We start from the raw sequence: 26,734 nt of genomic DNA on the forward strand, positions 1-26,734 counted from the left end.
TTCGTAATTTTCTATGCACTTGAAACTAAGGACCTAGGCAGGGCATGCTAGTACTTGTATTGGGAACAATAAGGCCTCAGGTCTTGTTTAAAAAAATTGAAGACAAGGGTAGTCATTGACAAAACAAGTATTTCAATGGTTTAGAAAATGTTTAATATTAACATCTATACTGAGAACAACCTTTCACAATAACCCCAGGAAATAAAATGCGACTTCCTTTTAAAGGTGTGATGGATGGTGTGATAGACATAGAGTACATTTCAAATGGTGCGCAAGATTAAGGTGTTACGAAATGCAAAGGAAACTAGAACAATGATAAGAACTAAAAGAAATTAACTTCACTTTATTTAAGTTGACAAAGCAGACCAATGCTTACCTTACACAATACTAATATATTGTGTGAAATCATGCTGCAATTAGGTGATTATAGGAGTTACGAGATTAAGAGTTTAATATGCTGTCCTGTGACATGTTTTTGTAGTCATGGGTTCTACAGAGAGGATGGAAAACAAATGAATAATGGCACCATATCAACATTATTGTCAAAAAATGCATGTTTTGTACAGTCCAAATATTAAAGATGGGTTTTTTTAACATTCTAAATTCTCTGATGTTCCTGATAAAGGCCAAGATTCAATCTAAGTACAGTTTTCTTCACTCTTCAAGTGACAAACTACAGCAAGGAGAGATTGGTGGACTCCATAATAAACCAAAAACATTAACACCTAATTTACTGTGCAGTGTAATTAGAATTAACCTGGGCCAGCACATATCTCATGTTTCTTATTATTCATGTGCTGTTTGTCTGGATGAGTTCACCCATCTGTGAAGTGATGACACATTTCAAGTGCACCAGTCTGTCCAGCAGAGGGAGCTATAGAACACAGAAGAGGGACTTCCCAGAGCTCCTCCCTCCCAGCCAAACACCAAACCAGGTCAGTCCACACTTGGCTCTGGCGTAACACTATCAATCAGTTTTGGGGGAAGAAAAAAAACCTTCCAAGTAACAAGTTGTGCGTACATGTTCTCAAGGAATCTGGGCAAAGTTTCTCAGCCTACCTCCTGGGGCTGTGTTCTTATTATAAAATCTGAGATAAGTATGGCATAAATGTAGGAATAAAACACAACAGACTACAGCAATTTCAAGCAATGAGGAAAAATGTACCATCATTTGCGGTTGCGTTTACTGGAATGTAATTAAAAGCTGTATGATTAATAGGAACTCATATAAACAAACGCTAAATGATATATATTTATATATAGTCCCCTTGGGAGCACAAAGGGAATGAGGCGTCGACTAACTTTTTTTAATATCCTATTCTCACAATGCAAATGAACTGCTGGGGCCTACAAGACAAAAGAGAAGACAGTAGCATTTTATCAGTTTCTTTCTTATCTGCCCTGGAGTGCATTTGCAGTGTTTGCAGTCCTTTTAAGTGGCATTGTTCAAATACTGAGCTAAAGCAACTATTCAGCTTTAATAATACACCACTTCATGTGGCGACTCAGCTATTTAGCCTTGTGAGTTGCACTAGGTTGCCATAGTGCTGGAGTATTTCAGGACAGTTAATGACTTATGAGAAACGCTCCCTGCAAAACATTACACAAGCATCTTAATTGGATGTGTGGTTTGCTTACTGACTGGAAAGACTTGCTTTGCTTTAGTATGTCACTTATTTAGATTGATAAATTAATAAATATCCAGCTGTATAAATGGATAACATTGTAAAAAAGAACTGTAACCTATGTAAGTCGCTTTGGATAAAAGCGTCTGCTAAATGAATAAATGTAAATGTAAATGTAAATAAAGATGCAAAACATTTGCAAACCATTTGTAGCATGTGATCAAATATCTTCTTCCTTGAAAAGATGGCAATTTTAAATAAAAAATTATAATCTCTTGATAAACATGTTTATAGCTCATTTTATTATACTTCATCTTCCTGCCATAGTGGGTTTTCCTACCTCCAGTATTCAAACCAAATACTAAATCACAAAATCACAAAGGCACATTTAGTGGTTTAGTACAGTTTTCCCTTTTGCCATCCAAAAAGCAGGACTGCTAAAGGTATTGGATTTGTCCTTTTTTTAATGGCCAGTGATTCACTGTTTGGTTTGAATACTTGGGATCACCATAAATCTTCATTTCTTTTAAACAACAGCAATAACGTAATTTACATTCAGAAATTTAGCGATAAGGAATATGGTTCCTTTTAAAAGTGACAACAACAAAATGGCTGTTAAATAGGTCATGATTTTGTAACAGCTCAGAAAGTTTACAGATGCATTCTGACCCTGAATTTAAGAGGTGCTACTCAGATTGAGTGTTGTTTTAACTCAGTCTGTTCCAGCAGAGGCCGCCTGCTCCTGGACTCCCGACTCCTCACTGATGTCCGCCTGTGGAAACACAGAGAGACACAAGCACAGGGATGTACCTCTTAATAGATGCTACAAGGAGTGGAGCTGCTGTCTCGATCGACTAACAAGAGTCAGGAGTCAGCACCCTTTCCAGTCTGAACGACCCCTGATGGTCTGCTGGCATAATGGCTGGCTTCTGTGTTTGAGGTCAGTGTAAAAGCAGCGCTGGTGAAAAGCAGGAATGTTAACTGCCACACCAAAGCCTTGCGTTTCCAAGCACAGGGATGGACTGCTTTCAGACAAATGCTTTTCAAAACAAACAGTATGACACACCACAGAGGAAATCACCAAAACTTACCTTATTGGTCTTGCTGATCTTATCTTTGACCAATGTCTTTCACAACTGAAGTTCTAACTTACATTTATTTAAATAACAGTCAAACACATAATACATGTTTAAGTGTAAGGAATGTTCGGTTTGATTTCCTCCTGCATCTTGAAGTTATCCTCTCTGACAGAAGACTGAAGTTATATTAAAATGTTGTCATTTTTCACCATAGCCAAACAAGCTCTTCTCATTTCAAAACGTTACATCTGCAACCACTAAAGATGCTACCCCCCTGCCCCCCCCCCCCCCCCCCCCCCCCCGCCCCCCCTTTGCCAACACATTTCCTACAGTACAAATACCACCCTTAACTTTGTTTAAAGTTTGATACCCTGAGCTAATTTAGTTTGAAACACTACATTTTTGGCAAAATGTCACAACTAATGTCAAAATACTTGCCAAATAACAGTTTTCATTCATCACGCCAAAGTTCTTATTAAAACCCTGTGTAGCGCTTGCGCGTACCTGCATGTGAGGGACCTTTTTGGATTCCGTGTTTGATAGCTTTTCGCCGCCCAAATCCACTTAACGAAAGTCAACAACACGGCAGGAAATACAAGAAATTTAAGCAAAGCCACTGCTTGATTTGTCTTGATCTAAGAACTTGCCATATAAGGAAGCAGCTGATGAGCTCCACATGAGTTATTACACCTCTGGGAACATTTCGAACCAAAATATCCTTCAGAAAAATGGATGTCGTTATTGAATACTGCTCTTATGGGAGAAAAACAGCTTGGACTGGCACAACTGGTCCACATCAAATTTACATAAAGACAGAAAAACCTTCACAGTGAAAGGCAAGATTGAGGTCTAAAACACTAATGTTAAAAGCATGCAAATACAGGTTTGTTCCCTGTACTGGGCTTTGCACTGAGATTATCAAGAACAAAAAAACAGTTTCATGCATGATCTACTTTAGGTTCTGAATACTTTTTTTAAATGAACATGGTACCCTTGCAGGGGAGTCTAATTTTAAACTTAGTAAAAAAGTAATTGACCTTGCACAAACATTAAAATGTGAAGTAAAACCCTTGTGAATTCATGGAAATAGCTTCAGTCATACAGTGGGCAGAGCAAAAGTGGAATGTACATACAGTATCTATACACTAGGTCTCAAATTACAGTGTGCACACCTAATAAATTAACGGGTCGACACTGCAGCTGTTCAGCTATTCATCAAGCAGACGGTGAAACTACAAATGACTGAGGAAAATTATTTAATCCAATTACAACTACAGTGCCCATGCAATCTGTACAGTGTAATCTGAAGAGACTGTTTTTTTCATGATGCTTGTCAGAACAGCCCGAACCAGCTTTTTTTTTAAATGAGAAAACTTGCAGAAGATGGAGAAACGGAATACAACAGCACTTTCTAAAGCAGAAAACAGGGTCGTTTTCTGCAACCACAGCAATCGCACATAATTGCATTCAGTTTACAACCCCACAAGAAAATTGAATTGAATAATATCTGCTGAGAACTGCCTCATGTACTTAATGTTATACTGGAAATATTAATTATATTAAGCTTGCGTGACATTACTGCAGGTTTTAATATTGTTCAGAAATGATAATCAAGTCACACAGAGGCAATAGCATCATTATACTGTATAAGAAGGCTTGCAGTAAATACCAGCAGTTTTGCAAAACAAGGAGGCGTATTGAGTAAATTGATTCAAGTGAATGGTCTTGTGCTTTCGATTTGGATTTCTCTAGGACTCCCATTGTTCCAGTCCAAACTCTCTTTGATCAAGGGCACTGACATCTCTAAAGTTTGCACTGAAATGTCAAATGTCCAAAAAAGACAGCACTTCCTAATTTAATCTGTCCATTAGTGTATTTAATGCTGACCTTTCTGTGGGCTGGTCACTAATGCAGTAACACTTCAGCTAACAAATAAAACTCTTTAACACAGAGCTGTTGTGCCTTTCAACTTGGCATCTTAGTGTTCTTAAAATGATCTACAGTACTTCTGTGAGAAAATAAAACCAAGGGAAAGTGCTTGGTTGGACCACATCCTGTCACTACTTGTCTGTCTCCTCTGCCTGTCTATCCTTGTGTTTTCACCTCGTTTACCTCTGTTTTCTACTTTCCTTGACTTATTTAGCTGAGTTTAGTTGTTTAAGTTGCTCTTAAAGCTTATTCCAAGGTCTCCTACACTACCGTAACTTGCTTGCTGTTCCTCACTTGTAAGTCGCTTTGGATAAAAGCGTCTGCCAAATGGCCTAAATGTAAATGTAAATGGATTAAATAAGCATTTTAAGGGTCATTTCAGCATGTGTGCATGGTCTGTCCACATGGAACAGTTTCTTTGGGGTTCATGTTCAAATACAAATAATAATGTTACTCTATGGAAATGGTCCTCAGCATAATGTATCCATGGGCATATATTTGATGTCATTAGAGCACAGTAGGTAATGAACTGCTGCTTATTAAAAGTCTAATTCTAATTGGTGGACCTCCTCTGTACACTTTCACTTCAAACTTTCAAACTCTCATTCCTGCATATGTTCTGTGACTGTCTGACCAACACGTTCACAAAATGTTAAAATATTACAGTAATGTAGGTTAAAAGAGAAGTTTATCAGCTATCACATCTCATTGCGCAACTCTAGCATAGCACTCTGTTTTAGAATATGTTTCACAGGCACAACAGACACCTCTCACAGGCACAAAAACATCCACAGGCATGTCTTTAAGGACCATTACTCAAGGGTAATAATGGTCAGAGAATATGTCTCAGGAGTTAAATGGTATAGGTAAGGTCTGCACAGATTTTGGGTCAGTAGTGCCTTGGAAACATTCATGAAGATTTTAAATCATGTCTCTGGTCAACTGGCCCAGAACCCCTCATGCATTTTTATGGCGTACCTGTGGCAGAGCTGAAGTGACTAGCTCGTGTGAGCCCTGCGTAAAAGCCTTAGGTAGGGGGTAGCAGGTAGCCGAGCGGTTGTAGCGGTTACGTCACTCCCTGAGACCTGGTTAACTAGCGTTGTTACCGACAGGCTAGGGGAAATTTGCCTTTAGCTCAACTGGCAACGACGCTGGCCGTAAGGGTTTGGCAATGAGCAGTGAGAACCCTGGTCTGAAACTCGCTTGCTCGCTGACCCACACTCGTTACATATCCTTCAAATGGGTCCTTGTGAGTCAGTTTTACACTATTCCTCTCCATATTCCTCCCGATGTTCTTTAATCAGTTGGGCAATTCAAATAAATGATAACCAGAGCAATCTTTTTCCAAAATATGTGGCCACAATTGTGCCTATTTATATTAAAAAGAAGATCCTGTCACAATGGAATGCTCGGAACTCTGTGTTAGCAGAGCTGTCCTAGACAGAAACTGGAGCTCAAGGTGAATGGGAGAGCTATGGTTTTACAGCCCAGCTGCCTTCAGTCTGGTTACTAAAGAAACTGAAACTCAAGCTCTTCAATTAGGGGGCTACAACACAGCCAGAGCACAGAGCCAGCTATTTATACCAGAACACGATTCTTTACAAGGTTTTGCGTGACGCTTTATTGACCGTGTTTTATAAACTTTCACAATGACAGGGAGAAAATATGACACTGTGAGGACTAATTTACTAACTGCACAAAAGGAAGTGGCTCAGGGACAGGTCTTTGTTTGCTGCAGGTTGTGTGCTACAGATGGAGGAGTAAAGATAATAATTACTCTGCCGTAATATATTTTAGGGGCTGACAGGCATGTTCGGGCTTTCGGGCACGAGTGAGAGAGAAGCTAGAGGCTAAAGCTCAGTGTGTAATGACAATAACACATTGTTAGAAACGCCTGCAGAAATGAGCCAGTCTCTTGTCACAGGAACACCCAGATGAAGTGCACAGCTGCACCGCACAGCAGCGGGACAGCACCTGCCTGTGGCCGTCTGAGGAAGAGCAGCACAAGGACAGTGCTGCTGACGGCAGAGCTCCACCTGGTGGCGTGGGCATGTATTGCAACTCCACTGCACTGCATGGTGGATGACGGAGTGGTCTGGACCTGCACAAAGCGGTCACCTTTCACTGACATTGTAGATGTCTTGTGTTTTGTGCCTGTACCCTTCCTGGAAGCCACAATGTTAGAAAGTTACCAGTATTTCAGTATGTCTTAGCTTCAAAGGGGACTATTTTTGTCCTTTGTTAATCAGTGAAAAACAGTTTTTTTCTTAGATGAAAAAAGATCATCACTTTATATTCTTCTTACAGATTCCAGATTTATTTCTGTTCATGAAAACAAAGCTATCAAATTCATACCACATACGTTTTGGATAGAATTTATGTAAATACAATCTATCTCGGGGAAAAAAAGCAAGCTGTTTAAAAAATGATTAGCATAACTAGAATGGACTACATCTTCCCCTTACATCACAGCAGATGATATGAATTATTATTTAGCTGTCGTGGTTCCTTTGAAGTACAAAAATATTTATTCTTGGTTCATTGCCAGATGAATGAGTATGTTTCTTCTTAAAGTGAAGTTAATATGAAACAAACCACACTGTGGGAAAGCTCTCAGCTTAACATTTCCTTGTAAGTGTTTCACTTCTGACTGTGTCTGCCACGGTCCCTATTACTGACTTACAAATGCATGCATTTTCCTTCAATTAACACAGTGGTGGTTTCAGATATTAGCCACAGTTACTCTACCCTAAAAGGCGGTAAATAAAAACCCAAGCTGGTGGTTGTATGGTACCTCTCCAGGCTGTTCTACAGGGGCAGGGGCCATGTATCGGAAGAAGACATCAGTCGGCATTCCCTCCTCCAGCGGTGCAGCGAAATCCCCAGGGCTGATCACCTCAATAGTTTCCTGAAACAACAAGGCAATTATTGGCCATCACTGTCACCCATTGCTTGCGACTCACAGACAATCTTACGTGAAAAAGCTGAAAGCGGTCCATCTATTTGCCGCATCTGTTTATCTGTCTTTTCCAAGGACCATTTGCTTCTAATAATGCGATCACAGCATGTTTTCTCTGAATGAACAGATTTCATCGCTATTGGTTGAACTGAAGTCCTGCACTTTTTTTAGGCCGTCTTACTATTTTGTGGTAGACAGACGTTTTTTTTTTTCTTCAAAAAAAAAAAAAAAAAAAAACCACATAGTACTGTCTATTGTGTGTATACGTAAGTGTGTGTGTGCGTACTTGCGTACTTCTGTAAACAACTCATGGATCAGCTAGGTAAACATTGCCCTCTTATGTTTGGAAGGAACATAGCTTGCTTACAAAACTGAGTTAAATTTCCGTTGAATTTTTCTGGAAAGTCTTAAAGTTTAGTTGGCAGCGGAGTCCTAACCCAGATCCACAAGCAACCCAAAAGGCCACAGAGACGCCACTGTTTATGTATAGAAGATAATTAAGATGTCAAATAGACCATAAAAGAAAAATAACACCATTTCACCTTTGCAGGCAACATTAATTAATGAGCATAACATTTTTTCTGTTCCTTGCATTCCTTTTACCAACATACTGGGAAAAGAATACTTCTTATGTTAACATTTAACGTTGTTATGTTCATTACCTTTTCTAAAAATAAAATGCCATGTGATATTATTCAGTATTTTTCTTTTGCATGGTTTGCATATCATCCCGGCTTTCTGTCGGAAATATTTTTCAATTTAGGGAATATACGCATTGATATTCAAAAGATGCTTAAAGCCCTTCATCAAAACAAATGAAAAATGTGTCTTTTTATATAATCTGACATTCGGGACCCATTATAACTGTGGCGCAGCGCTTGACCTAGATACTGTTTCTGATCTATGGTACACTGCAGCACACTCCAAAGCAAATATCATTATCAGTTCACAACCATTTCCAGCTCCCTACAAAATAATACAGAATAATTCAAAGCTGGCTGTCAGGCCACATTTGGATGTAATCATTATTTTAAATCAGAGAGCATCTGCATACATGTATGTAAAATCAGAACAGTTAATATGCATTGATTTTAAAACCACTGACAACAATATTTCTCTCTTGCCTCTAAAGCAACTCATTACGAGACAAATATAGCATATGCAGTATTTAGATGCCGGCAATGAATATGAAACAGCCTGAGTGGTAGCTCTTTGAGGGATGTTTTAACAGCTGAATTATTCTGCCTGTGTTTTGTTTTCTCTGACATGGAAGATGAAAATCCTCATTAGCGTTATTTAACACATCTGAAATGGAGCAAAGACACGTCTCTGTTATCGCTGGCTTCAGTGCCGCAGTCAGGAGATCTATCACTGTTTACACACGGCAGACCTAATTCCAGACAGAGATCTTGGTTCCGCCTCAGACAGCGCTGTCTAACTGAGCTGTCAGGGGCTGCTTCAGACATGATATCAAAGCCTCATTAGCAGATGTGCCCACATTTGTTCTCCCGCATTTTTTCCCTTGGCATCCACACCGCATTATCTCACTCAAAATCTTTTAAGAGTTGACTATAATTTCCTTTTTATAGTCCATTTTATCTTATTGATTATTTCTGCCGAGTGAGTCATGTTACAATTTTCTGGGAATAATTAGTTTACATCCACGGACGTGCCAACTCATTCCAGCCCTCAGTGATTAGAGAATAACAAAACATGTGTTACACAAATGTTACATCAACATTGGTCCGTTTTCTGACAAAATTTAAGACACATTTCAACTGTTCACTGGAGGCTCTTGTCTCTACTTTCGGATCATTTTATTTTTGCTTTGCAGCACCTGAATGTTTAGGTGCCTTGTCTAATTTTGTGTAGGTTTGATGTGACAGACTATTTGGAACAAAGACAGGAAAAGTCTGTCCCTCTTCAAAGGTCACCGCCCTTCCTATACCAGCTTAATCTGGTTTCCTCCCCAGAGGGATGCTTCCCTAAACTCAGTTTAAATTAAATACCAGATTACACAGTGAGATAAAACACTACCAATTGTTTGGGAACAAACAGATACTTGTTCTGCAGAATTTATCATGGGCTAATTATAATCCAGTACAGAGTATTAGAATTAGCACTGCTACTGGCACGGGTCAGGATGGAACGTAAACTGCACCACACTACAGCTGCTCTACTAAATAAATAACAATGAATACAACAATACTGCTGCTCATATTCTGTTTTCAAACTGGGAAATACAATGCAGCAACGTATCTACAGTATTCACTGCAATCAAAATAATTACAGTATTTGTTTACATCTCTAAATGTAATCTTCCCATTACCATCCAATAAAGTACGTGAATTTTTCAGTTACCTAGCTAATACTATTCAGAGCATTAGGTAACCGGTGAGAAAACATGTACACATCACAGAACACATTATAAATGAGAACAGAAGTGTTTTGTATTGTGCTCATTCATGTCACCTGGACTCATGTTCTATAGGTTACAACAGTTTTTTTTGGTTGAGCATTGTATCATAAGCTAGTGACCAGGGGGTTTAAAGCAACATTAAATTAATTCATCAAAGATGTTGGGATATCAAGAGAGAGGAAATTAATCAGGTTTGAGTTCATGTCTCATCATTATCCTGAAGCAGCATGCACCAATATAAGGCTTATGAGGCCTGAAACAGAAGAAATTACTTACTTCCATTTTAAATACACGCTCCTCTCTGGGCTGAGTGAAGAGAAACTCATACATCTTGTAGTGCTGGAAAAGACTACAAAGAACAGGAAAACCAAGGTTAGACACACAGTGCCCTCATAGAGAATGTGCGCCAGACACTTTCGATGGTAACAGACCTTTGTGAATCTCACTAGCATTGCAGGTCTGAAGAGGGGAGACCTTCTGGGCCACATTCTTCAAAAACACCACAGCGCAGTCAGATGCCGTGTGTTCACAGACAAAACTGTTCTGTATCCTTGACTCCACCATCTGACACTGCTGCTGTGAAATCTATACTATTACCACATAAAATAGCATAAAATAAAGAATAAAAAACCACAAAGCAAATTTAAATTTCTTTTCTTTAAGTCAAATCCTGACCACTCAAAGTGCAAGGCCAAACAAGTCATTCCTCGTTGCATTATTCAACTGTGTTTCTATTTTAGATTTCATGAATGCTTAATTGTAAACAGTTTTGTACATTTCTTTTCTCATGTATGAAACACAAATGGTTGTTTCAGTACACACAGCACTTTCCTCTGTCTGTCACTGTTGAACTTAATCCAGAGTGTCACTGACACAAAAGAGTAAATTGTGTTGATTACACAACATTACACGTCAAACCAGCCCAGAGAGAAACATCTGTTGCTGATAGATAATACATAGCATACGTTATTTCCAATTCTTTTTTTCAAATCGTGGCCTCTTGATTGACTACATTCTGCCTGGAGTATGATACAGTTAACACATATGCATGTACTGACTAAACAGAGGAAGGCCAGAAAGGCTGTTTGAAGTGGTCATTAACTGAATACATGCCAAATACTGTCAGCCTGGCCAGTTATCTGATTTCCTTGGGTTGTTACAGTCATTTAGACCAAGGAGGTTTACAGAGGGACAGAGCAAAACTCCACCCCAGTTTTCACATATGAACTCCGGACAAAGTGCGAAGAATCAGGTCCACAACTTGGCCGGAATTGGCCTTTCACACATGTAGCACACAACAGGAGATTGTCCGTGTCAGACGCGTTCTCACCTACAGGAAATACTCCGGTGTGGTTTAGGTGAGGGGCGGCGCCTGGGTAGAGTGTGCAGGAGGCAGGACATGACGCAAAAAGTACGCTGCAGAAATCGCAGTGGCTGTATTCGAAAACGCCTACTGCACACTGTGTACTGCGTACTACACAAGTATATACTGTATACTGCATGCAATTTTTCAGTGTAGTACCCAGTATGCGACCATTAATAATTACATTTGTAGTATGTTACATTGTCGCTTGAAATCATTGTGAGTTTAGAAATGTCCAGATTTCCTTGTGGTATTTTCCAGTTAGACGCCACTTGCATTCTCACGAGTGAAAAGTATTTACGAGATCACCTTAAGTATTCGCGAGTTGAAGTATTTTCAGTTTTTTTCTTTTCAATGTCTTACCTTTCGGTGGTACGGGTACATAATGTGGCATGGAGGAGGAGGAGGCGAACATAGCTATTGTACTTTTGGGTAGCCTATAAAAAAAATCACACATAGACATCCAAATGGTGCTACCGGTACAAATAATCTATTATTAATTATACATTTATTATAACAATAAGGTAAGTCTTTGTTGTTCGCTATGTAATGTTAGGTCACCAGTTCACCTATCTCACTATACCTATCACTATTACTTAGCTACAGCTTAGCTAGCTACTAACCAGATAATAAACTACTAACCAACGTTATTAATCATCGTAAGAGACAAGTTTTGGCAGTATAGCTAACTATCTCTTTAATGATCATTGGACTCAAAATAGCATGTATTTGGACGTATCCTCAATGTCAAATGTGAATTTCAGCGAAACAATGAAAATCTATGTACAGGCACGCAGAAAAGAGTACGAGGCAGATGTTTGTATTCTTCCGGTTTCGCGCCAGTCGCATGACAGAAACGTCATCAACACGCCCACTCGCTCGCGGTGGATTCTCCGGAACGTTGCTTGCTTTATTCACATGGGCTCACTCGGACATGAGGCGGACTTTGTACTATGGAGCTGGCAGAACGAAGTCCGTCACATTTCCAGTCCGACTGATTCGAACATTTGCGTTCTCACATACAGCTCCCCCGGCTAAGGGCTGGATACGTTCCGGCGTCCAGTACATGTGTGAAAGGGGCTTTAGATGTGCATGCTGAATACAGACCTTCTTGTAAAGAGGTACAATAACAGTCAAAAGTTTGGACACACCTACTCAGAGAAGGGTTTTTCTTCATTTTTACTATTTTCCACATTTTAGAATAATAGTAAAGGCATCAAAACTATGAAATAACACAAATGGAATTATTCAATGACCAAAAAGTGTTAAATAAATCAAAACTATCTTATATTTTAGATTCTTCAAAGTAACCAAAAAATATTTTTAGTTAAAGTTTTTTTTTGGAAAGAAATTCATTACATAGCCATCAAACCTCACAATTTATATTTGTCTAAGAAACAAATTTCAAGCATTTAAGCATAAACCTTTGGATCAAAATGTCTTAGAGTGCACATTGCCAATCGTCTTAATCAGGTGTGCCCAAACCTTTGATTGGTACTGTATGTCCATATAGTCAATGCTTCCCCTGTTCAGTCCTACTCAGGATATTCTGAGATCTTCAGAGACATTCTCACAACTTCCTAGACCTCTGCATCAACTGATGAGAATGAGCAATTCACACCTGCATGGGAAATGAGGGTGAGGGAGACAAACAGTTTCACATTGGGGGAAAAGGCCTGGGCTGCCTGCTGTCTCCTTCAATAAAATTACCCACTATACAGCAGTTCCAATACCTGCCAGGGCTTTATTCCAAATTGACAACTACAATCTCCAAAAAAATAGAAATTGAACACAATGTGAACATTTTCATGCAAAATAAATTAATGACACCCCTGCCAATAAAACTCACTAAAAAACAAGGGAATAGTCCAAATCTATGTCACAGTGAGTTGTAGTCTCAAAATGAGTCTTTTTTTTCCAAATAATCTTTGACCACAGTAAAGAACCCATTTTAAGAATACAATGACATCATTTTTAGAGGGCACACACAGGAATTGTATGAGAACAAAAGAGCAGCGCACAGCATAAAGCAATATATTGTTTAAGCTTTCAAGCTAGATGAATGCAGGGCTTCATTTAGATCATGTGGCTGGTCTACATGTTGTATCCTCATTTGCAGGAATCTTGGAATGCAACTGATTATTTACAACAGCATTTTTATTGTGGGTGGAAAACGTTTTATTTTAAATCACCCTTGAGACTGAAAAATATCCTGGCTGCTAATGATTGCAATATGTGTCCATAACCTTTTAGCTTATAAATTGCACACTGCTGAAAGTTGGATCTGCGGTTATTTTAAAGTAGCCTATGTAATATGAACCACTGATTAAGGGGAGCACTGGGCAGTATGAACTCATATGACTGACTACATTGTTGCTGGGAAGAATGTGACTTTATTCAGCTAGGAAAGGACAGGATCAACAAAACCTTAGTTTACAATATACAAACAAGTAACTGTATCAAAGCCTCCAGCAAAACAATGACTCATATTTCAGTGGGTCATTCCATATGAAGTAAAAAGCCATTCTGCAAGCACCTCTCACTTATTCTAAACTAAAGTATAATGTACACCTGCAGGATTCCCTTGATGCTCTGTATTCAAGTCTGTGCTGTGTAATTGATGGAAAACAAAAGGAAGTTTTGCCAAAAACAGACATGAGTCAAGGCTACAATACATATGTCAAATGTCAAATTCAAGGCATTCTGAGATAGTTCAAGTCAAAAGTTAAAAGTACACCATTTGTAGAGTCTCCTTTTTTCAATCAAAATCATAACTTGAACTGGCAATCTTTTTCATTCATTTGAAAACTTTCAACATTTTGTTCCAAACACTAACAATAAAGAACTGTTTGGTTAGGAGGGAGGGGACGCCTGCATGATTCAGCTTTAACAATCTGTAGTTCCTGGACCAGCTTCTCTTTGAGGTTAGAGTTTACACTATAATCGCTTATGAGCAAACTCCAGAGAGGATTTTTGTTAAAACTAAGAGGTGTAAGGTCAAGTGCTGACAATTATTTTATGGACTTCCCAGTATTACTGTCAACACCTTTACTCAAGTGGAAGAAAGTTTCAGGAGTATTCTTCCTTTGCTTGGACAGGTCTGCTCTACTAAACACATAAGAATGTCAGGAATAATTCAGAAATACAGTCACTGTTCATCACTGCTAGAGAAGCAAATCTAAGATCATTGTGGCATTTGAAATAACTTGAACATGAGTTTCTCTTTTAGGTTACAGGGATTCCTTTGAAGAGCATTCTGGGAGAACAGCTTATGTTGAAATATGGAGAGATAAGAATCTAAAAGACACTAAAAAACGAAATAGATACAGTACCCGAACCTGAAGTAGTCAGTGATGGCAATGGCTTGATCTACATCGAACAAAGGACTGGCATCATCTTCTGATGACAGAGACTTTCGGGTTCCAGCAATTGCCTTGGCAAACTCCTTGTAATTATCAACAAATGGCATTTGTTTTTCTGCAAGAAGGTAAGACAGCAGTGATTACATTCTTTTTGTTGTATGTATTTTGGTAGACTGATCTGAAACATAAACATACTGAACATGCACAATCTTGCTTCCATGGTTCAAGTGAAAATTGTCCTTTCTATTTGAGACTGACAGCTAGGCCCGGTGCTATGGGGGCGCTTAGGCGTGCACTGCACCCCCAGATGGACCTCAGTGCACCCCCAATTGTCTCCTTGTATACCGATGTCGACATAGGATTTATGACTTTTTGTGCACCCCTGTGGATTGCCATTGCACCCCTCGGTACTTTTTCTTGGCACCAAGCCTGGTGAGAACTATCACTGAGGCCTGAGCAAGCCTTCATTGTGATTGCCAAAGCACTCTTTAGTACCAAAAACAGCCAAAACATTCTCAACTTACCTCTTATATTGTCCAGTAACAGTTGCAACAGAGCCATGAAACATGATACTTGCTGACATGTAAAATTCATTTCCTTGGCCCACCAGAACCCTGAGACAAAGTAGTCCAACAGGGCTGCTTCCTTCAGGCATGTTTGGTAATTTTTAAAGTTCAGTATTTCTTTCAGTTGTCTGTTGAAAATAAAAAGGCAGTCATCTAACACAAATTTCCATGTGGATGTTTAAGTTTATGCTTTTAAATTATGTGACCCGGAATATATTTTGTGGCCTGTGTTGAATGTTTAGCACAGTTAATGTATTCTAATACTATACTATACAGTTAATGTATTGTATTCTTTCTCTTAAGTAGCTATGTATGATAAATCAGTACAAGTTTGTTACATATCAAATTATGCATCTTTCCAAACCCATGGACAGCGTTTATAATAATATATACAAATAATGTCAACTATTTATTTGATATAGGTAATTAGCCACTATCATAATATTTCCCCCCTCTCGAAGCAATATATATTCTCCACACCACTGCAATCTGCACAGCTAACAGTAAAAAACTGTAATATTTACGTGCTCACATCTTACAAGAACAACGATTTTCAAGATGCGCAGCTTCAAGGCAAACTATAACAACTGTGTTTCTTTAAATATCAGCATTAACCAATAACACCGTCTCTTAGGTTGCCACAAACTTGTCCAGACTTTTCCAAATAGCTCCCCATGAGTAGAGCTGGCAAGATTAAACTTACACTTCCAGTTCTTCGACAGTTAGGTTTAATAGCAGGTTTATTTGTTCAAGGGACACAATGTTCCACTCAAGGAGATGTCCTTTTTCACTGGAATCATTTCCCTTGTAGGAAAATCAAAACAACGAATACACAACAACAAATACAGGATTTTAAAAAACCGCTAGATAGATACACTCAGCAGTATTTTTTCTTTGTATCTCATAAAATAAAATCACAAAATCAAAGTCATTGCCAGAGTCATTTGCAAGCTAGTTAGCTGTAGCATTACATTATTAATTGGCAGCTAACTAGCCAAATCCATCGTGAACGGGAACGTTTTCTAGATAGTTACTTCCGAAATTACAAGAATTCATTCTTTGTTAACACCCATACGTACATCTGAGACAATTTCTTCTGCATTTATTCCAGTATTGTCTGATATTTGAGAATTAGTAAGCCTGTTCTGTTTTACTTTTTCTCTTCCAGACATGTTGAGAACTATAAACTTCCGCGCGTTACCGGGGTAACGGCAAGCTCACTAAGGTCTGTCCACCGGTGGGCGTAACCTTACGAAACGCGTTGAGTGAAGTTCAGCAAACGGTGCGGATGATGCCAAGGTTAACTCCTAAAACCTTACTATCAATCATTAATACCTCTGCGAAACGTAATAATATAGTCAATCGCAACCACTAATCTAGAATGAAGGACTTATCTTTCGTGTTACAGTCACGTGGAGCCTTATTTGCATTACAGTTATCTCGTGACTTCATATTCACCTTTCCAACTTTTTTTTTTTATTCTGAAGAATTATCTGTATGTAATACCCACATTTTAAACAAAGAGCTAATGGTGTGGACACACTGAACACGTAGGATTAAGGACCGTAACAAAGACCCTCAAAATATGGCGCCCCGTGGCGTATAGCGCTATAGCCGCTGGCGAATAGGTTTTCTGGTCACTGTCTACCGCACGTTTCTGATGCCTTCTGAATGATATCGGAACCAATCGGTGCGCTCAGCAAAGGACAGTGGTCAAATGCTGATGCATTTAGGACATCACTTTTTCCATACCTAACATAAGGAACAATAAGGTCTAATTCGACCTCAAGAAAAAAGAACAACGTTTATTGTGTGTTTTTTAAATTTTTTCAGGAACACTCTATGAATTTGTGGAATATGTCATTTATATGTTATAGCCTATATAATTGTTTATTGTTATTAAAATAAGTAAAGGTCTATTTTAGACCGTTGGTACATCTGAGGGTTCTCAGTAGGCTGTGTACACAAGCGCTATCATACAAATTTATTGTAGTATTTTAAAATTGGAACGTCGAAGTTAGCAAGTATTAAAAAGTATTCTTAAGAAAATAACCTTATAGCCTAACCTTGGTGACCCTACACCTCAACCACTTAAAAGGTTTGCACAAAACAACACTTGGATAATATGACAGGTATGGAGCCTCCACGTTAATGAGTTTCACTAGAAAATGTTAATAATGAAAGCACTTACTGGAAAAAGGTTATTTAAGTCAAAATATCAATTTATGAGACCCTGTAACTAAGATTAATCAAATGGTATGTGAAAAGGACACTTTTCATGGTAGGGTCATACGGTTTTACTGTGGAAATATCTTATAATTTCCCATTTATAGGGAAAATGTACTCCAATATTTCAACTTTTGACACCCTGTGACTCATACCCTTCAAAAAAGTCTGTGGAAAAATGACAATTTAATTCGTATTAGTTTTATGTTCAAGCGTTTGTGACCTCAAAATCCTATACAGTGGAAATGCTTGAAAATGTTGCAGCATTTCCTGCAACATTTTCAAGCATTATTTGTTTTTGTTCAATACATGGCAAGCTGCCATGTATTGAACAAAAACACCAGGTAATCAATGAGGTGACTTTTGAGGTCCTGTTACTCAAAGTACCAGTAGGTCAGTTTAAAATACTGATGAAATGCCATGAGGCGTTTCCAGTGATATCTCTGTGGCCAAGCAAGACTTTATCTATGGGTCCCAGCAGACTTTCTGGCTGCTGAAGCCTAGATAGCTATAGCCATCACGTGCCTCATACAGAGTCACTCAAGAACATTTTTACAGATGTTCTTACGCTAGTTGGCTAAGTCTTTGCGATGTTACAACAAAATGTTTGGCAAAAGTGAAGTGTGGTCCAACGATATCCACGAGATATTATACTTACATTCTGTGCCCTCAGGACCGGTTTACCTGGCACCACATCTCATATACTGATCTTATTTTTGTCAGACTCAGAATGCAGAAAGGAAACAGAAAAGCAACAAGTTTTACTTACCTGCCTTTTTTTTAATCAGCAAATTGAGCAACAATGTAATGGCCAGACAAACACAGAAGAGCCCCAAAAGAGAAAGCACCAGTGTAACAGATTGATATCTTGAAAAAACCTTTGAATGGTCTTGTGCCTGTCGATTTACAAATCTCCTAATCCCTTGCAATCTCCTATGACTGCTGCATACACAAGGGGCTGCCTTTTTGGTTCTTCCAAGAACACAGAAAAAAAATATCTGTTGGTAGGGGGACTCATACCCAGAGTAGTACAGCCTACTACATTTTGTCTGACTACTATAAAGTCATTGTTATTGCTATTATTCTCAGACACAATATAAAATGTATATTAAAAATATATATTTTTGGTACGTTCTATAGTCAGACTAGTAGCTGAGCTGCAGGAAATCATGGTGCTAGGAAATGTCCTGGCTGAAGCCTTAGGATTCGGGTTCACTCATGTTTTTGAATCAGCCAGCTTCTCTCTCACTCTCTCACTTTTGCCCTTCGAGCACCAAGTGCATGTGTATCTCAGCCCTCTGCTGTGAAGGGGTCGCAATGATGAGCATTAATGTAGCTTGATTGTACCATCGTGCATCACTGGGTAGAATCCAGGACCATCACTGGACTGTAAAGGTCCCGGCGGTGCAGCTGGGCTACACCCTTGTTTTCATAATACGTACAACCTATAATGTATACAGTTTATTAATGTTATCAGTAACACTGTTTCACTGTTTAACTTAAAAGATGCCTTTATAACTAAAATGGTACGCCATGTTATCATTGCTAGCTCGTTACTGACAGAGGTGGACATCCTGGCTTCGGAAAGTAAAAGTCCTACCATGTATTTGTTCTAGCCATTCACTAAACAAGGTGATTTCACTAATTAGCTCCTCTACCTGGCCTTAGAGTTGTGCTAATTAAATTCAGCTGGTGCAGTGCATGTGTGGAACAAATATGTGGCAGGACTTTTACTTTCAGAAGCCGGGGTGTCCACCTCTGGTTACTGAAATGTATGATAGGGTATATTAATGCCGAATTAAAATACCAATCTTTAAAAGGTAGCTTTTCTTCGACCATGTGACTTCTAACCTCGTTCTACTATTTACCGATTCGTATAAATGTTTACAACCAATAACGTTCTTGCTGTCAGGATACGGCAAGATAATTGTCTTACTCTTGCCAAATTTCATTTGATCTGTCGTTGGATAAATTCGTCAACAATGACTGGATCCCGCATTTAGGGTTAATCCTCAGATTTTTAGTGAGGTAAGACCTCCGGAAACCTCGCCTTTTGAAAACGGGACCTCTTGTTTAGAGGGCGGCGCTTGTGTTTCTTTTTTTCTGGAGGTTGACAGATATGTCCCCGTTCACCACTAGCAGGAACGGGACGTGGTGCGTGCATGTGAAGCGGATGGCAGCCTGTTTATCATACTTCACACCATGATACTGATCAAGTTTATATGCGCAGTTATTACCAGATCGTTATTCATCTTAGTTTCACTCATTGGAGTCTGGAGGGTGACATGGGTCAAACGAGATTGGAGATACTGGTTTCTGACAATTCTGTACTTACCTCTCGTGGTGGAAATGGTTATCACTTTAAGAAGAAAAAAAGGGATGGATTACAAGTGGTAAGATGAAAATGTTTTATTTCTGTGCAAATTTTCAGTAGTTTATGCACTAGTGCCTACAGCTTTTTTGTCCGCGCAAGATGTTTCCTTTGTTCATAAAACGCAACCTACTCACAAAACACATGAGACTGTGCAATGAATTAACCCTTAATTAATCTTGGCACGAGAAGTGGGGTATTTGTATGGGTTTGTACATATTAATTTCCAGTATACTAAGTTTAACAATTATGGCTATATTTAAACATCATTGTTCTCTACACGGATATGTCCTCTAAACTCCACTGTTTCAATGAAATCACTCCAAGTGGACGGGGGTGCATGGGGGAAGTTTCTCTCACGAACTCTGCTTGTCTCATCCTGAAAGTGCCGGCGGCTCTCCCTGATTATACAAAGATAACGGAGTTTGTTGTATAACCGGACTGCATTGATGCGTTTTGTCTGTAACAACCTATCAAGTGACTCAGTACCTATCAGTGTTTTTTTCACATCCCATCCAACAGGTTTTCACCTGCAATTTTGATGTTTCTAATCAGTATTATACCATCCATATGGATTTTAGAGCTGCATCATCAACTTGACAAATCAAGTGATCTTCAGAAGGTATGTTTTTAATCAAGATAAACAAAGTGGAACAGCATTAGTTTCCTTGTTTCCCGCTATTACTACAAAAAAGTGTGTGTATTGGTCTGTTCCATGCAATGAAGAGTGTTCTCACTTTCTCTTCCAGAAAAAAAAAAAAAAAACACCAGAGGCAATAAAGGGGGAAAGGCCTCCAGAGAGCCTGCTGTATCCAGCATGCTGATCTGTGATTCATACAGTACCCACGGTGGCCTCGATTAGGACATTTCAAGCTCACACACGCATACACACCTACGTGCACACACACGTACATGCATACGCATCCACACATGCTAATACATGTTAGATCAGTCTGATTATTTGTTGATTCATTTAAATTAATCATTTCTTTGCATTTCCATTGCAGTGCAGGAAACTGGATTCATTGGAGAACCTAAAAAGCATGATAAATACATGGAGAAATAACACTATGACAAATGAAACCTTCATGGTAGGTTTATTTTTCTCACCTTTACGCCTCTTTTCCAAAACGTTTTTTTTTTTCCTCAAGTTGCTAGACAAGCCACTTCCCCAGTAGTTGGTTTGGGAAAATTGCTAGACCACCAGGAGTCATTTACGAACAGAAGAAAGAAACCCTTTTTACTTTTTTTGCATTCACTTAAAAACATGTCAACAGACTTTTGCTGAAATTAAAGGGAAAAAATGACCCACCCTTTAACAATAATACAAAAAACACTGACCAAGTGTACACACAGTTTTCATTAATAATGAATGGTCAGTTTGTTCTGCCTAGCACTATACCCACTGTGTGCCGTGGAGTTGTGATGTGGAATTATTTGTGGGTTTTAGGGGAAGTTATTATTACGTCTGGTCCCTGGGTGGATCCAGTAGTCTTTCACAGAATCAAGCGGCTTTTAAATTTCTTTTTTTTTTTGGTAGGGTGATGGAGTTGTTGGCTTATGTTTTTCTGAAGGCCTCCTTTAACGTGCTGTCCTCCGTGTGCTCCAACGACTGGATTCTCGCGCTGCACCAAATCCTCCTCATCCTTGTGATCGTGGGGAAATGGCTGTTGCCCCTCGGCGGAGGGGTGACCCGGGACGAGCTCTCTCAGCTCCTCCTCATCTTTGTGGGCACAGCCGCCGACATACTGGAGTTCACCAGCGAGACGCTCTCGGACATCAAGTGAGTGCCATTGCTCAGAAGAGTGTATATGCGGGCAATTAAAGTGAGCGTCCTCTCATGGAAGCAAGCCACAGACCCTGCATTAAGAGTTCATTGGTGGTGCTGTCAAAGTAGGTGGCTTTGCTGTTAAGAGGGCTCAGAACATCTCAGCACTGAAGTGTCCATGCAATGATTCATAAACTAAAGGCCAACAGAGACCTGAATCTTGTTTGCTGCACGTTTCATATCATACGTTCCAATCATATTGTCAACTCAGTATTTCTGTAACCACAAATGTAACATAGTAAACACTATTGCATGTCCTCCCAACAAGGAGGGTGTTACGGAAATCACATTTTCACCACTGAGTGTTATAAGATAGTAAGCTTATTCGGACTGCATGTATGCAAAATGTAAAATATGAAAATATATCAGGTGTTTTCCCTATTGCACACTGCAATACACTCTTTTATCCTGTGTGCCGCTGTCTCTCTCTCCTCTGACCTAACCACATTGCCCATAAACACTTGCTGTATCTATGTTTTTAACAGGGAAAACAGTCCTACAATTGTGTATATCATTCTAGCAGTGTGGACATGGAGCATGTTACAGTTTCCTCTCCATCTGTCAGGTCAGTCACCATTTTGCTTGGTTCCTGGCTATCAATCATTTAGTATCATTTAGAAATGTAAAACTTTTTAAAATTCAGAGAAGATGAAGACTCCGTGAAGAACAGCTTCATATAATCCTATGCATTCTTTATAATCTGTATTTGTTTCTGCCCATTCTGTACGCTGGACTATATACCTGAACCACACACACACGTGTTAATTAAAACTACCATAAGCAAAGTCATACCAAACAATGCAGAGTTTTGTTGTCTGAGTTAGTCAGAGTCTACACATTCAATTACATTTGTGCTGAACATGATGCAGTCTGTATCAGAAATACTGTTAGCTTTGTGCTGACTTTTACGTCTGAAAGGTTCAAGCATATGGGTTTTTTTCAAGCCTGTTCCATTGTGAACATTATATTGTGCTTTACCATCTTCCGAGCAAGTAAATTATTAAAGGATAGTTCATCCTCAGAGCTTTTAGTCATCTAAGGAATCCGGTTGATAGTTTGGAAAACAGGCAGGCAGCCAACACAGGGCTGCTTTAGTCCATTACTGCCCGCCAGTTCCTAACCACACAGTCCTGTTCCAGATCAAATCTCAGAAACTGTGTTAGACTACTGGGCGGTTTTGAATAAGAAGTTACTACAAGATGCCTTTAAATAATGTTGGTTTCTGTCAGAGATTGCAGCGGTAGAAGCTGCCTTCCTTAAAGGATTCCTAAAGCCATATGCTGTCAATGCACCATGATTTTCCGGTGAAGACTGGCTTATTGCTGCTACGTTGGTGACAAGAGCAATAGATTAACATGGAAAATATTTACTCAAAGGAGAACAAAAAAGTACACAGAAGAAGAAGGCACTTTTTATGTGGCTTCGCAGGGTCATATGTGTCCTTTATCATTTTTATCATTGATGTTATCAATGATGCAAGCTGGAAGCATGCTGCCATTTTGGGGTTGTTCATTGTTCACACTGCATGTTTGTCTTCCTCAGTGTTGAATTCAAGAAGAGAGGAATCCGACGATGGTCAGAGTGACTCTTTCCTGAAGAGCCACAGAACAGACATCTGGAACATCGTGGAGAGCCTCTTCATTCAGGATGGTCCCTTCCTTCTGGTCCGACTCACAGTTATGACCTACTTTGAAGTCTTCCATCAAATGTTGGTTTTCTTCACCATCAAGAACTTGCTGGTGGTAATACTGAATCTATATCGCCTGGTTGTCATATGCCAGGACTACAGATCCTCTGCTACAGGGCTTCCATGAGGGTCTCTTTTGGGGTGATTGATGGCCCCCATGGCCTTACCCAGGAAGTAAGGAGTCAAGCTGAACCAGAGTTCAGGGCCCAAACACAATCTGCAAAATGTTCAGATAACATCCTGTTTATTTACAGCTAATAACTATGCGGTTGCATGTAAGTCAGCTGCAACGGAATTTGAAAGTAGCCCAAACAGTGCAAAAGTGATAGTTAAAAGCGGAAATAGTCACTTGAGGGGAATTGTTGCTAAAAGTGCTCTAATGTGTGCTCCTTTTTTTAGAATGGGAAGCACACTCAGGTCTCTCCAGGAAAGCCCTGTCACTTCGGACAAAACCATAACTCCATTTTCTTCGTTTCAGTTGTAGTTTATGCTCCCAGGTAAATTGAGAGACTGTCATGCATAGTTCAACAAAGACAATATGTATATTTAGGGTTTAGTGTTTAAATGTTTTTAATTCAAAGAGAGTATGTTGACATGAAAAAGGGTTTATAATCCCTCCTAAGCAGTAAGAAGGCAGCTTTATTACTTTCCTGGTCTTGTGATGTCACGTCAAATACAATGAACAGCACTTTTGAAAAAGAGCAAGATCATCAGGACAGAGGGTATATAAGTGCAGAGTCCTAGGATGTATAAGCTCTTTCTGTGGAAAGAAAGGAATTAATTTCACAGAATGCTCTCTGGTACTAGGAAGCTGTTCTTGCATTTAACATGACCACAAGGTCCGAAATTAAAATTTCGGTCAACCAACCAGGGTGGCTGACAGACGAAAAAATTCACCAGCCGGTTGGATTTTACACCAATAATATTTTTAAGCCAAAATAATTTATTGCATTTTTTAAATGCAAGAATTGTACAGAACTATTGCTGTTGCTGCCCCATGCCTGTCTTAGTTCATGTCTTTGCTAGAGTGTATCACAGTAATGTGTAATACAGTTTACAGCGTAGGCATCATTTATGCTGGGGACGCTAATGACATGTCCCCACCAGTTTTTGTCGTGGCCCATTTCATCCCCACCACTTTTTGAAAGCCGTTAACATTATAGCATCATTGTCCCCAGCACTTTTCAAAATAAACTGATGCCCATGGTTTACAGTAACACAAACCATGGGTTGTACACATGCTTACTAATGCAGTTATTTTAAATTTACAGAACAGCTGTGGATTTTGGTGGATCTGACTCATTTTTCCAATGCGTTTTCTCTAGCTCCCATAAAGGCAAATTCCCATGGACGGTAGAAGCCAACCACAGACATCACAGTACACAGATTTACTGAAAGCAGGCAGGGAGTTACTGTCTATTTCACTTTTTTCTCTAATTTAGGATTTCACTATTATTTCACTAATTTAAGATGGATTTCACATCAAGTGAAATCCATCTTACAATTAAAATTCTCTCATTTTTCAGTCAACACCAAGCCATTCAAATACACATGGTTCATTCTTGTTAAAACAAATTGTATCATCGTATATATATACATATATATATATATATATTAATTTATATATGAGAGAGAGAGAGAGAGCAGAATGTAACCAGTGTTTCCTTCTTCTTCTTCCTCCTTCTTTTTCTTCTTCGTCTTATCTTTAGAGATGGCTTTCTTCTCTGTCTTTTGGCCAGCTTTTTGGCATGGCAGGTTGTCAAGTAAACAAGTGATGAGGTAAAAAAAAGATGGAAAAAAAACTTGAAATCTTGAAAAACGTCAGCCAAAAGTCTTTTAAAATTAGTTTGCGTCATGCGAAGAAAAAGCATATAATTATCATAGATTTCATATTTCCATTTATCCTGCAGAAGGATTGTTCTGCCATATTACGTCAGCCTACGGATTGTTAAATGTGTTCAAGTGCCATTGTCATGGATGGGGTTGGAAAGTTTTGAACTGGATAACCATGTGTGTGCCTGTGTAGGGCGCCAGGTTCTTTATAACTTCTGATGCTTGCAATGTGTTTCAAATCACCATCGAGTGCCTCAGATGATCATTGTAAACACAAAAGTCCATGTTTTATGGTTAGTGTTACTGCTAAAGATCAGCTAAGTAAACCGATCGCTGAGGAGACTGTCTGCATGAGACTACCCCATTATGCACTGCTGACACATCTGAAAGGATGCATTCATATTTCTGGGAAAACTTCATGTTTAATTGAAATGTCCACAAATGAATAGAAAAAGTGACTTTCCCTCTGTTTCTCATAATGGCTTGCTGTCTTTTTTATTAGAGAGGGGGCAGGGTGGGGGTGGAATTCAGATCACAAAAGTTCAAGACTGTTCAAAGAGAGATCCTGTTTTGTTTTTTTGGCTTTATTTTCTTTTGAATGGAAAAATGAATCATTAGAGTTCATTAGAGTTCTTCAGTATTTCGGTGATCTTTGCTGGGGTTTTCCAGGCATATTTGCTGGTCAGATGATATTTCACACAGCAGGCAGTCTCAAATTTGGTTTACTTCAAGTGTCACTAAGACCAGTGAGCCCTCACAGAAATTTTCAATGCTCATTTTACAGCTTGAGTAGATACTGTCTTAGTAAATTGCACAAATTAAGCAAATCAGAATTATCTGTGTGTAACCCAGTGCTTTCCTTGTTGCAGTAGGACAGTTTATAGGAATACCATGCTGGATAGTCAAGATATGCTATCCTCATGGAGGTTCGGGTAAGACTACTTAATGAGCGTAGCTCGAAGGGCCATACCAAATGCATTTGTGGCCTTTCATTTATTTACTTGGCAGATGGTCTTATCCAGGCTGTCTTTAAGGCATGAAATATTAAATGCACATTACAGTGACTGAGAATGAAGGTGAAAAACAATACTACAACAGAGGCCAATAACAGCATTAGCTGATATTTTGACCTACCCGTAGTGCCTACCAATTATGCTTAAGAGTGATGCACCTACATCACAGTAATGTACATAAGCAGCGTAATAATAATTGGTAAGAGTAATGTTACCGTGCATCATGCTAACACATAATGCCTAAAAGTGACCTGTAAGAGTAATGGTCTACCACAATCTACCAGATTGTACTCAAATAATTATCAAACACCGGGGGCTAGGCATGCATATATTAATAACATATATTTTTATATAATATGGCAACTACCAGCAGAATCTGTCAGAGATCTGGGAAGCAAAGTTAAGTATGAATTAATGTTCTCAGGTGTTCAGTTGTGTACTTCTGATGGTTGCAGGTACCTCATTCTACCACTA

The 26,734-nt window shown here is 39.1% G+C and overlaps 2 protein-coding genes across 2 annotated transcripts; one reads left to right on the plus strand and one right to left on the minus strand.

Moving 5' to 3' along the window:
• Positions 1-2,280: 2,280 nt before the first annotated feature.
• Positions 2,281-16,474, minus strand: cabcoco1 (ciliary associated calcium binding coiled-coil 1). The gene is made up of 7 exons (XM_036549128.1): positions 16,457-16,474; positions 16,006-16,106; positions 15,261-15,430; positions 14,707-14,851; positions 10,288-10,360; positions 7,428-7,541; positions 2,281-2,397 (listed from the first exon to the last, which is right to left on the minus strand). The coding sequence occupies exons 1-7, from the start codon at positions 16,472-16,474 to the stop codon at positions 2,338-2,340; spliced, it is 681 nt and encodes a 226-aa protein (XP_036405021.1). The 3' UTR covers positions 2,281-2,337.
• Positions 16,475-19,675: 3,201 nt separating this feature from the next.
• tmem26b (transmembrane protein 26b) lies at positions 19,676-24,368 on the plus strand. The gene is made up of 6 exons (XM_036541360.1): positions 19,676-19,921; positions 20,422-20,521; positions 20,907-20,990; positions 21,474-21,682; positions 22,213-22,292; positions 23,270-24,368. Exons 1-6 carry the CDS (start codon positions 19,731-19,733, stop codon positions 23,539-23,541), a joined length of 936 nt encoding a protein of 311 aa, XP_036397253.1. The 5' UTR covers positions 19,676-19,730; the 3' UTR covers positions 23,542-24,368.
• Positions 24,369-26,734: the final 2,366 nt, after the last annotated feature.

This window comes from Megalops cyprinoides, chromosome 1 (assembly GCF_013368585.1).
Source record: "Megalops cyprinoides isolate fMegCyp1 chromosome 1, fMegCyp1.pri, whole genome shotgun sequence".
Taxonomy (NCBI): domain Eukaryota; kingdom Metazoa; phylum Chordata; class Actinopteri; order Elopiformes; family Megalopidae; genus Megalops; species Megalops cyprinoides.